Raw genomic sequence first — 13,179 nt, forward strand, 5'->3', positions numbered from 1 at the left:
TCTCTCCCGGAAGCGCCGCCATCTTGCGGAGCCGGCCTGAGGCGGCGCAGGGAGCGGAGCGGGGCGCGGGTGTATCCCTGGGGGCAGGTGAGGGCGGCGGCCGCCAGGAGGAGCTCGGGCCGGGCCGGGCAGGGCAGGGCAGGGACGGCGCGGAGCGGAGCCTGCGGAGAGCGCGATCCGCCTCGCGCAGGTAACGGCTCTCCTCCTCCTTCTCCTTCTCCCCCCCCTCCCTCGTTCCTTTGGGCTCCCACCGGGCGGCCACTCGCGCCGGGCCGGGGCGGCAGCCTTTGCGGCGGGCAGCTCGCTCCCGCCCGCCGCTCCCCACGGCGGCGCGGCGGGGCTGGGGCCCGCGGAGCAGCCGCCGCGCCGCCGCCCTGTGCGCGCCACCCCGGAGGCGGTGGCCGCCCCGCCGGGAGCTCCCTGCGGGGCCCGGAACCGGAGGCCGCCGGTTGTCGCGTGTGATCCGAGCGCTGACGCCGCCTTGGGCGCCGCTGGGCCGCGGGGCGGCGGCGGGGGGCGCTGCAGGTGCGAGCGGAGCCCGAGGCGGCGTCGCCATTGGGGCGGGGGGGCGAGCTGCGGCGGGCCCGGGGCTGCCCTTGGGGCGGGGGAGCGGCTCCCCCGGGCTACGGCCGCCGTCGGTCTGCAGGGCTGGGCGGCTGAGGTGCAGCGCAGCGGCCCGGCGGCTTACCCCGGGAACGGGGGGTGCGGTTACCTGTCGTTGGGTGCACGGTAGGTGTCTGTCTTTTGGACTAGTGAAACGTATGCCGGTATCGGAGTGTGTAGAGGTAAGTCGGGTATACGAGAAGCAGAAGCAGGGGAATTGGAGTTCAGCACAGTGTGAGGGTTTGCGGTCTCCGAGCGTGAGAAGGCGTGACGGACGCTACTGGAACGAAGTGGGAAACGAAATACAAAACCCAGGAGAGACTGAACGTAACATGAATGATAAATACATAAAGAAGCAATAGAGGTTGATAACAGAATGAGCTATTTATAGGACTGTTCATGAGTAGTGAGTTTAGAGGCACCATTATAATAAAGTGTGGAACCTTCGCTCCTTTGAATTCCTGAGGAACTGTGGCCCAGACACTTTCACCTCTAAGGCACAGGCATTCTCTTCTGCCAGAAGTTGTCAGGGAGCATTTTTCAAACGTTGCCTTTTTCTTGTATGTACTGCTTGAGGTATGATCATTGAGTGTATTTCACTGGGAGCTCGCTTGATTTAGAAAACGTTTGATTGAGAAAATCTTGAAGTACACTTTGCCTCTGGTCTACAAGCAACTGGACTTAGAGTATCTTGAATTTATTTTTTTATTATTTTTTGTGTCTGTCTTTTCAGTCTTACTCCTTATACTAGTGATCACAATAATTGGTAAATTATCTCCTGGGCCTTTTGCTGTCTTCTTTACTGCTTTTCTGTAGATTAGTTCATCAGATAGTTTTTACTGCGCTGATTTGGCATTGTATATCTGTAATAAACCCATCATATTTTTTTTTCTTCCCCTCAGCTATGTTCTTGGGAGCTCTGCATAATGTGAAATACTGTACTTCCTAGAGTTGTATCTGGACCCGTGTCTTTAAGAGGCAGCTTTGTTGAAAATACTACTGCTGTGCTAGATGTTTAAAAATACTTCTTATGTCTTTACGCTGGGATAGGAAATGTTAAGGTGGGTGCAGCTTGCTTCCTGCAACTTAATATCTTCAGTTGCATTCCTGCTGATGAAGAATCCCCAGGGCAGGAGTACAATTCTCGTATCTGCTTAGGGACATGGACGCAGATATATATATATCACTAAAATCCCCAAATGGGGATTTTAAAATATGATGGTGTAAAGGATTATTTTGGGGTTTTTAAGGTGCTTACTGTTCTCTTTCAGCCTGTGCTCACTTTCAAGATCATTGCTGGTACTTATTCTGGGGAAGTGTATGCTGTTCTGTGGAGTGTTTTCACTGGTTTTGAATGATCACTCTTCGATGACTGTGGTTTTCCTTTCACTGTCAGTTTCTAATGTTACATCAGAGAAATCAGTCCCAGATCCTACCTCCATGGTTACATGCTTGCCCTTATACATAAGATGCATCTGCTTCTTTTTTGTAAACGAAACAAAATTATAGATGCAGGCTTAGGAAATTATGTTTACATGCAAAAAAAAGCAGGAGCACAGCATCTCTAGAAAAGTAGACGATTGAAAAGTGACTCATAAAATCATGAATGCTAAAATACAAAGATTTATGCGTTGGGTAGTTTTGTTTTGAAAGTATATGGCTTACAATAATGGGAAGAACTTACCACTCTTTCACAATGGGAGATACAGTAAAGAACTCCACAGTAGTACTGTGTACTTATTACTGTATCCACCTTTTTGCTGGTCCTTCAACACTAGGCGTACTTGTAAGATTATCGTTACATGGTGTGGGAAGGGTGTCCATAACTTGTTACTTCTGCTAAGAGTAGGGATTCTGAAGACATGCTGCCTGACGCTACTGTTCTAAAGGGAAAAGCAAGAAAGGTGGCCATATAATAGATATGCAATAGTTGTATATTTCATCAATAATAAATCCATAATTTGCAAGGTCCCTTGCAAGCACCCTTTATATCAGTTGAAGAATCATTAGATGAAACAAATTATGGAGCTTTGACATTAGAGAAATACTTATCATATTGTGTAACTATTCTTTTGAAATTACTGCAAACACAATATTATGCTGAATTAGCTGAATTTCATAAAAGATAATGTGGTTCTTTAAATATTTAGACTTGTATTGAGTTAAGTAAAATACTACCTATAATCCAATCTCTGAATTTCGTAAGAAACTTTGTTATGAGGTGGTTGTTCCTTAACTATTTCTTGTATCTTTTTCTGGAATGTGGTTATTGAAACTTAGTAATTGATAATCTTAATTTCATCTGTTTGCTGCTTTGGTCTTGTGCCACAAACCTCTTCAGAGGGCCTGCTCTATTTTTTTTTTTTTTTTTAGTGCTTTTTTTAGGCTAGGTGGGAAGTGTTACAAATTCTCCTCGTTTTTGAGATTTCTTGCTTAGTTCTAACTCTGGTGTCTTAGAACCCACTGTTCTGGCTGTTGAAATAGAGACTGTTGTTTAGCAGTACATCCATGAGGCAGTCCTCATCCCAGTCATTTCCAAGTCATAATGTGAGTTTTGCTACTGAAACAGCAGCGAGAGTCCAACAGACTCGGGTTTATATTTCTGCATTCTTATTTATCAGTCTTGCCATGGGTGTCTTATGTTTTATTTCAATCTGGGCATGTTCAGTATTGCTTCTTGTCCTTTAGTTTACCATTCCCAAGTCTATGGCAGAGTTACTCACTGTGTTGGTAACTGCCTTCAGGCAAGAAAATATCATTTTTATCCATTGATCGTTGGTTTGCAGAGGAAAAAGCAGTATAAATCAAAGGACAGTAAAATACTTCAGGGTTTATTAGAATGGGAGTTGTAAAATAAGAAAAGTTATCTAGGCCCTCTAATGGGTATTTCTCTTGAAGTACTGCAGCACAGTATCTTGAGTTGTGATCCTGTTACAGGATTTCTTGAGGCAAGAGATTATCTTGATTGGAAGAAAATAACCAGTAGTTTTATTGCCTTTCCTCCTGTCATTGGAGATGCTTGTGTTCTATGAAAAAATGCAAGATAGCACCTTTTCTGCTGTTGCTATCTGTATTTTAGAATATCTTGCCAAAACTCTTGTGTTTGGGACACAGCAGTGAAAAGTGTGAGCTTTAGCATTCACATTTTTAAAAAGATTTCTCAAACATCAGCTGGACGTCGTCTTGTTTGCACCTGAGAGAGATACAAGCACGTAAAGCTAAAATACACATTAGGTCAAAGCAGGAAGTTAGGATAGAGCAAGGAGGAAAATGTAAACTGCTTTAAAGCTGCAGTGCATATTAGTCTGGAAATCCTTTGCTGTAGGGATGAATAGCTTACGAGTCTGAACTGCAATAGACAGAGCAGGCTTATTTGTTTGACAGCAATGTAGTATGGCACAGTCATCGTCCAAGGTAAAGGACGTCATCTTTCTGACATCTTGAGTGACATAAAACTTTCAGCCATCTTAGCTCTGCATTTTAAAAGAAAAGGCATTGTTGCTAACTGAATTCAGGATGAACAGTGAGCAGCTAGATAGCTGAACAGAAGTCTTCAGTAGTTTTCAACTCTTAGCAAAGAATTTCAGTTTAGGTGATACAGTTTGTGGCACAGGTATGTGTGTGAAAGCTTTATGCCAGAAGTGGAATCCTCGTCCACAAGCTGTCATCTTTGTCCCATGTATGCATATTATCCTTCTGTCTTCAGTATCCTCAGCATATCATGGTCTGGTTTTTTGTTTTGTTTTTAGAAAAGATAAGCTGGTTTACTGGCTGCTCTGTTAGAGACAGCGTACTAGTGGCAAACTGACAAACTGCGAGTTTTGGTAATGAGTCTGTACTGATTTAGAGTAGATTTGTAACTGATTTAATGGCTTGGCTTGCTGTATTAAAAGTTCTTAAGTTAAAGGTAGTTCTAAGTTAAAGGTAGACTTAAGATTGTATAAACTGGTCTTAAAATCATACTTGTCTGGGATTTTCACTTTGGTTTAACTAAATTATTTCTAAATGTAACTTGGAATAACTGGCTTAGATACTGCTGAAATGAGCAGGCCCTTTGGGTTTTTTGTCCTTTTCAGCAGCACACCTCAAGGAGATCTTGAATGAGCGTGTGGATAAGAGAATGTTTGCTGAGTATCCAGTGTCATGCTGGTATGATATTTGGCAGGCTTTCCTTTGCAGACAGTTTTGAGGGGTTTTTATGGTTGCATGCTGTGTATTCTCTCCTGATTCTTGTAAGAACTCCTTTGACAAGAGTTCTGTCATGTCTTACATTGTTTTCACTTGAAATTAATTTGAGTTTTTCAGGACCTTGGCTTTTTCTTTCACCTTCATCAAAATTATTCTTTCTGGTAGCTTTCAATTCTATCTGCAGGCTATTTTGTACTGCACTTTTCACAAAAATAATGTAATTTTTACCAACTAGATTTCAGTATTTCACATGTCAAAGTAAAACTACTGTTCTCCAAACATCACTTCGAATTCAGGTTTTCATTGAATCCATGAATATGCTGTGCTATTTTTTCTTCAAACTATGCAGTTCAAAAGATATTCTAACATACGCACACTATCCACAAACCCTTCAGAATCTGTAGGAAAGGGAGCATTCACGTCTATTTTTTTTTTTCCAAAGCAGAGGAGGTAGTTATTTATGAAGTCTGTAGTTCATATGAAGTATTTAGCAGACAACGTCTAAGACTACATATAAAAACGGTAGCATCTTTCTTCATCTACTATATGTAGAGATTTGCAGGATAGACACCAGGCATCTTAATATCTCATCAAAATCTTACAAGATAGAGTTTTGATAAATGATTCTTCAGAAGGCAATGAGATACTGGTCTTTCAGGAAAAGAGAATATATTTTCAATTTCACATCTAGCCCTTGCATTATGTCTAGGCAGAGCACAGTGTAAAAGTAATTCTTCTCTCATTTATAGGCTTAGATTCCTAAGCAGAGCACCATCTCAAAATCTTTTTGCCAACTCACCTGTGCCTCCTTCCAAACATTCCTGTCTTCCCCATCATTGTATTGTGACTGTTACAATGTCTAGCACAATTTGAGCAAAATGGTAAAGATTTCTTGAACAGTCAAGCGACATTAGAAGTGATACTACCATTGAAAAAGATAAATATGGAAACTCTTTGAGGGGAAAAAGGGTTGTATATTTACTTCTATAAAGAAGTTTTGACTGCTCAGAAATCTGTGATCATATATGACAGGAAAAGGTAAGTGAGAATATTCTGACAATTATGGACTAATATTACATTTTGAATTGTGTGTCCAGTGCCAGATTTTGATCACTATCACAGGCTGGCTGTAGGTGGTACTGTCTTATTTCACAGTGTGGAAGCTGCTGTGACAGTGACTCTCTAATGCAGAATTTGCTTTACAATTTTGGGGGGTTTAAAGTATTTTTCAAGTATTTAGTTCAAGAGTATTTAGTTGAAGGCTAAGATTAATAGGCATTTCATGACTGCTTTCAGGGGAGCAGGACTAGGACACATATTCTTGATCCTTTCTTGTAAGGAAAATAATTCAGGATATGCGTAGCCATACAGCTAATTCTCAGTATGCTGGTGTCTTCCTCATTTTGCAGAGAGCCTAAACCAGTATCTCAGTCATGAGAAATTTGAAAAATAAGGAAATTGTTTTAAATGCCAGCACTTTTGTATCTACTTACAAGCCACGTTAACAGAACTACCTGACTAGTGCACTTCTCAGAGTTCTGAATTGGTCACTACATTCCTGATAGAGTTGAAAGCTGCAATTTCCGCATATTTGTATGAGAGAACTTTTTTGGTAACTTCTGCAAGATAGTTTTGTATCACCACATAAACGTGGGATACACTAAATATAAGAAACAGGCAGCAACATAGGGTAATACATCTCTCTTAAGGAAAATTATGCTTTTGTATATAACTGAAACTGTTACTGAGTTTGTAGGCTGTCATTCCTGTGTACTAAAAAAATCAGGGGCTGTGCCACTTTTTTTCTTAGTCGTCTTCTTTGAATACCTAGGAATTTGGGTTTTCAGTTACATTGATTTTGCTCTCTTTCTGTGCCAGAACATGAAAGGAGGGGGGGAGAAGGAAGTGATGGGGATGCTGCATAAAAGTGATTTTCTTCTGTTTTTGTGAAGAATATATAGAAAAAGATTTAGTTTGTGTTTAAACACTGGCAAAAAAGGACTACTGGGAAAGCAGACATGATAGCGCAGGTCACCATAGTAGTTTGTGTCAACCAGTGGGAGGTCATGCTTACTGGTTTAGGGAAAATACTTTAAAAGGGAGAAGGGCTTAAAAAGATTGCTATAATTCAATTTTGGGTCAGGGAAGAAGGTCAAACCAAGAGCTTGGTATGCAGATATGTGTGTCCAAAAGCAACAAGGAAGACTTGGCCAGTTCAGTAGTTCTTGAAATGCTGGTGGATGTGGGGATTCCCTGGAAGGGAGATTTTTGTCTTTCTGAGTTGCTGCCCAGATTCTGTTGGATCTTCTTCATAGATTCTTCATAGAATAACAATTCTATGTGATTAAGGTGGGCTCAAGCAAAATGGGCTTGGAACTAATTTCAAGGTAGTAACTCCTTTAAGTTTGTATGCTTTTAATTCTTTTCTTCCCCTGCACCTTGTGACAGTGAATGAGGGTGTGCATATGCAAAGGAACTTGTCTTAGCAATGGTCTCTTTCAGAGACCATGTATGGGTAAAGCAGTTCAGCTGGTTCAGCTCCCTGCTCCTCCCTCTCAGAGAGCTGAGCAGAATCCGTTCTGCTGAAACGGTTGTTCTACTTTCTGCTTTCTATATTTGTACAACAGCAGCACGCTAGCAAACTAGGCAGTGTGGCTGGTCTTGTGTGCGTTCGGCATTTGCTGAGCAGAATTGAGAGCCAGGGCTTACAGTCTCTGTTGTTAACGTTCGTCTGTCTGTCTGCGTCTCTGGGGAGGACTGGCATTCCAAGTGAAAGGTGATCTGTTTGTGGACGTTTTCTTTTTTTGTAAAATGCAGTTCATCCAAGTTGGAAGTCTAGGGACCGGGAGTGGAGGAGGGAAAGCAGATGTCTTGAAGGGAGAGTGTGTAGTGGGTGGCAGTGGCATCAGAAAGATACAGTTTTAAGCTCCAAAAGAGCTGCAGTCTTCTGGGATGAGTATTTTAATGTCCCTGCCTGCTTTGGGGAGTGAGTAGCCAGGGCCTATATCTTTCCATAAAAGGCCTGATGTCACTGTCTGCCATGAAGATTAATGAAAGCTAGATCCTGTCCTGTAAGAACTGAGTGCTGTCTTTGCTTGTTGTGGGTAAGGGGGATTAATGAGGGGCCAGACCCTGGCCAGCTTAGTTTGGAATAAGAAGTTGGTGCTGAGGCGATGGCATTGTAGAATATACCTTGTTAGGAAGAGCTGGAAACTTGTAACTAGGACTTCCCTGGCTGTGCTTTTGCATAATCTTTGTATTAAGGCTGTACACACATTGGGATGACTATTCTTAATAGCTTTTTGTAAGTAGTAGATCTTGTGAACAAATAGTGCAGGAAGTATGTCGGCTGCTGACACTGTAGTAAGCTGTCAATAAAATGCTCTCTGAGTAGCAGAAGGGTGCTCAAAACAGTGGTAGCAACTGGATCCACCATTAACATTGGCAAGAGATCTTTTGAGAGGGAGAGGGAAATGGGTTATAGGCTACTTCTGATTTTAGGGGGTGCTGTCCAGTTACAAATTCTGCTGCCTTTTGAATATCTATGCAAATAGGCATCAGGCCTTTTGTTTCCTGAATTTGAGTGAGGAAAACATTTTTCCACTTGTGAAACAGAAGGCAGTGTCTTATTAAAATCATTGTTGAGGACCATGGTCCATAAACTCAGTCTGAATTATTTTCTTTCCTACCACTGCAGTCTTTTCAGTGTATTTCCTCCTGAGAAAGCTGTGTGTATCTCAGATTCAGAAGAAGCAAATTTTGGAGGCAAATTTGGGAATCTCAGCTGCCCCGGCAATGTCTGAATCACACTGTGTCTGCAGGCAGGGAACTGTGATTGGTGACAGAGGGTCATCTCATTCTTGAACTGCTTGAACTCAAGAAACTTTCTTGTGTGGCTGTTTTCTGATCATGCTTGGTTTAGCAGGGACACGTTGCAGTAGTTGTTCCATCTGCATCTGGAAAACCTATGGAATTCTTTGTGAATATGGAGCTTCTAGGATGTTGTTTGTTGTCTTAAGTGCCCTGGTATGTTTCCCAATTTTTGCATCCTCTTAAAGCCCTCTGCTTTTCTTCCTGCTTTCCCACTTCCTGTCTCCACAGTTGACATCCTTCTGTGTAAACCAACCAGAGCAAAGTAGCAAAAAAATAATCTAAACTGTTTCAGAATTTACAATACCAATTGACAGTGAATCTTGGTACTGTTTGATGCCTGTGATCAGGGTTGTAAAATTCCTCTAAAGTGTTTTCTGGTACCATACTTAATTTTTGCTTGTAGTCTTGTAGGAATATGATTAGGAAGTTTCAGAGGCTTCTTGGAGGTACACTATTGCATGTTTAAAAAATACTGTTTGTCGGTTCTCTGAAAGATGCGATGATAAATGGGTAGAACACTGAAGAAGTATGTGTTCAAGTGCATTGAGTAGATGAAAGATAGTACCATTCTACAGCCTGGCGTTAGGGGATTTAAATATTCCATTTTGTAAGAATGTGAGACAGTGTAAGAGTGTAAGAAAGTGACAGTGTTCAGAGCTAAGCTGAGCTGTCAGTTTTGTTTCTTGGAAGGCAGATACTTTGAGCTACATATATAGTAAATTTGTCTTGCACCTATTGCCCACTAGTGCAGAATGGGTAACAGTGCTCTGCCTATTTCCAGGAGTTCAAGTGATTCATGTAGCAAAATACAATGCTTTAGATGTATAAGGACAGGAAATCATATTTGCCATGTATACTTTGAGTATCCATTCTGGATTGACTACATTATTATCCTGCTTGCAGAAAAGTTTTATCAAGGTTGGAGATAAGTGAGAAGTTTAGCTTTTGTCTGACATCCTTTGGAAGTCCTGAAATTCCACAGGAAGGGGTAATGTTTTATTTTCTTCTTACTTTATTGCTTTTATGATTTACAAAAATAATTTCTTTTTTTTATGTCATAAATATACAGTTGAAAAATAACATTAGGTTAAGGGTGGACATGTGAGAAGAATTTAGAATTAAGTCCAGTGTTCATTTGAAGTTAGTTAAACTTGTAACAGCTGTTGAAAAGAATTACTGGTATTGAACTTCAGGAAGAATAAGTGAAAAGTGAAAGTTAAAAAAGATTTACTTATGATTCAGCTTTTTAAAATCACATACTTTAATCAAGGATAGGGAGTGATATGTCTTTCAAAGTTGGAGGCAGTCTGCTGGCAAAGAATTGGGACAGTAAAGGTGATTATATGGAAGAACATGTATATGCTTACAAGTATAGAGTTTCCTTAATGGAAGTATTGGAAGCCTTATTTATTGTTTGAAGTTTTTAAAAAGGATTAATCAGTAGAGAACGATTTGAAATTTGGCACCTAAATCTGATGATGTAGTTCCATGAGTAATTTGAATGAGCATATGCCAGTTTTACTCTGAAAGAGGCTTGTTCCATCTTTCATGTGTTTCCCTTTTCCTTTGTGCTGCCAAGAGCATCTGTGTGGTTATGCAGTGAATTGAATCAGAGAGCATGTCTGGGTTAGAACTATTATTTTCCTGTTGTTATTGGTAGGCTAGATCACACCTGGATCATTTCCTTTCTCAGGCTTGTTATGCAGAGGTGCGGATGGATAGCTGATGAGGGCAGAGTTCTCTGTTCTTTTGGCAAGAGCATCAGCTTAAACTGGATCTACAGTAGGAATATCTTGATCTATTCCTTTGTATTTCCACCCCATTTCTATGTAATCTTTATGGAGAGCTTATGTCCAGTCTTCTGTAATACAAACAGAAGTAATACAAACAACAAGAAAAAAAGAATTGTTTGCATGTGTTACCCTCTATGGCACATATCACTTTGGTTTAGACAGGGAGGTACTAAATGTTGTCACAACATATTTCTTTATGAATGTGGTATTTGATACATTCCGTGTTTGATGCTGCTGTATAGAGAAGCCTGCTGTTCATTTGGGATGAAACTGGTGAACTTCCCTGATGTGAGGACAGAGAAAAGATAACGTGCCACGTAGACGGTTACATTTGAGGTTCTGATTTAGGAAGTATAAAGTGCTTTCAGAATCCAGATACTGAGGTATAGAAACCCTGAGAATCCAGTAAGATATGTAAGAGGATTTTATGTCTATTTTGAGTCCTCATGCAGCCAAGACTGTATTTATAGCACTTGTTTTGGTCATAAAGTTTCTGGAGTGTCCTCCTGCTAGCAGTGGAAACCAGCTGATGTCATACTATGCCTTCCAGGAAAAGTGAACGGAAAGAATTGATGGAGAAGTGTCTAAGTGAAGAACGTGTGAAAATACATGCATAAAACTACAAGCAAGTACTGAATCTCTCTAGTTCTTGGCAGAGTGCATTGATGCTCTTGATCCTTCGCACCCCCTTCTCCCCCGACCCAGGCAAAGGATCCAGCCTTATACAGCAGGGAGAGCAAGCAAAGCTGTCGGCTGGCACAAGAGTTAGTGAGCATTAATCGCCACAGGCGAGCATCCTGGAGGGGCTGATTGAGTCATAAAATGGGCCATGAAGGTAGTTTGTGAAATAAAAGGCTGCTATCATAAGTAAGAGAGACATTCTGTTAGTTGATTTTAGATGTTCATAATGGAGAATGAAAGTTAGGCATCTTCAGACAGAAAAGTTCATCTTAAGTGTGGTGTTACATTTGCGAATGGTATTCAGACAAAAATAATGCTTCAAGGTGCTGCGTATGTTTATGCATTGATATGTTTTCAGCAGGTATTAGGTTGTAAATTAATGCAGATTTTTTTTCTCATTTTTCTATATTATTTACAGTGGTTTGTATGCTTCAAATACTATATAAAGACATTGAAGAGGGGGGTAAATATTATAAAAAAAGAAACTGAAGTATGTATAAGTGATGCTGCAAATGATGACAAATGAGAAACCTTCAGAGAGTTTGAGTAGAAGCTTAGGAAGGACTGCTTTGCAGTAAAATAGTTAGACTTTATTTCATTTGGGTTTTTGAACGAAAGTCAGGACATTCCTAAGTTGATGTTCCCATAGCAATGCCAATGTTTGCCTCTGATGAAGAAAAAGAAATAGTACAAAATATTTTTTGTAAAGCTTCAGCTTTACACACCCAATATTAAATCTCTTAAGTGTTAAAATTTGCTGTTGAAAGTTATTTGAACCAATATTCATTCCTTAAAATAGAGCATTGATTCCAGTTCTTTGCCGATGTAAAAAAGTGTAATTTGAGACTTGTATCCATTTACTTCTGCAAAGGATTTGACCATGTGCCTATTACAAAAGGAATAAAAATAATTGAGAATATTTTTACTCTTTGGTTTGCAGGCGTGGCAATGGCAGATTCTGCACGGTAGAGTTCATGGCAAATATTTGTCTAATATAAGCCAAGCAAGAGACACATACAAGCTTAAGGTAAATCAGTCTTTCTTAGTTGTGCTTCTTTGAAATAAAATATAAATGTTTAAACTTTAAAAATTTTGCAGATACAAATTCGGAGTAGACTTGAAATTCTGTATCCAGTTTGATTCTGATCTTTCAAAATTGGGATACCTCAAAATTATTTTCCCTCTGAAGCTGACAGTAGGTCATACGTACTGTGTCCTCTTCCAGTATTTTAGGTGTAATAGTACAGAATAGCGATAGTGTTTTGAGGATGTTTGTGGGGAGACATACAAAACTTCTTTATTGTCTGTTTGTATTTGTATCTATTTCTTTTGATTGCACAAAGGAAAAGAAGTGTGTAAGTACCTTGATATTGTAGAGTCATAAAGCAATTTGGGTTGGAAGGGACTTTAAAGATCATCAGTTCCAACATTATAAAAAGACGTTTTTAACAGAGAGCTATGTGAACTGTGTCTGTCTAAACACTGCACAGGGATGATTATCCCATTGAGATTTTTTTATCTTGCCTTTAGTGATAAGTGAGTAAAAGTGTTAGTATTTGAATCTTGTGGCTGAGATAGATGAGGTTGTCAAAGTTCAGCTAGGGTTGCTTCTAGAAGTAGTCCTTGTGGTTAAACTGAGGATATTGTTTCTGTTCACTGCACCTCAATCTTTTACTCTAAAGAAGTTATAAAACTTTGTGCTGCATTTGATAGGTCTTCCTGTGGTGTGTACTGTATCTGTAAAGCAAAACAAGAATGTGTGTTTTCTGAATATTTTGGATCCTCATTCAACAAGTAAATAAAATGTTGCATTAGTGTGTACCTTCTGTATTTGCAACTCTTGAGACATTATGAGAGTCTCTTAATGCCATAATGTGGAAGGATATAGCAAGCTTAAATCTTTTGTTGGTGAGATTCTTTGGTTTTTACTAACAGACAAATGTTTTGTGGAAAGATTTTTTTTATGAAGTTGTTTACTAGGTTTTCAGCTGGGATGCAGCTGTAACAATGGGATGATACTCTGACTCCTATTGAATACATT

At 40.2% G+C, this 13,179-nt stretch overlaps 1 protein-coding gene across 11 annotated transcripts in view; it reads left to right on the top strand.

Moving 5' to 3' along the window:
- Positions 1 to 15: 15 nt before the first annotated feature.
- CELF1 (CUGBP Elav-like family member 1) overlaps positions 16 to 13,179 on the top strand; it is a 63,666-nt gene continuing 50,502 nt past the window's right edge. For 3 of the 11 annotated variants that reach the window (XM_080396804.1, XM_080396802.1, XM_080396806.1), the window contains exons 1-2: positions 60 to 190; positions 12,079 to 12,165. Coding sequence is in view for 1 of the 11 variants with exons in the window: in XM_080396801.1 (XP_080252927.1) it covers positions 1,657 to 1,664 (8 nt within the window). In the remaining 10 variants the exon portion in view is untranslated. Of the gene's footprint in view, positions 191 to 231; positions 1,665 to 1,693; positions 7,568 to 12,078; positions 12,166 to 13,179 lie in introns of those variants that run through there. The other 8 variants (XM_080396805.1, XM_080396812.1, XM_080396808.1 and 5 more) reach the window with 8 other exon arrangements.

This window comes from Falco punctatus (assembly GCF_963210335.1).
Source record: "Falco punctatus genome assembly, chromosome: 7".
NCBI lineage: Eukaryota > Metazoa > Chordata > Aves > Falconiformes > Falconidae > Falco > Falco punctatus.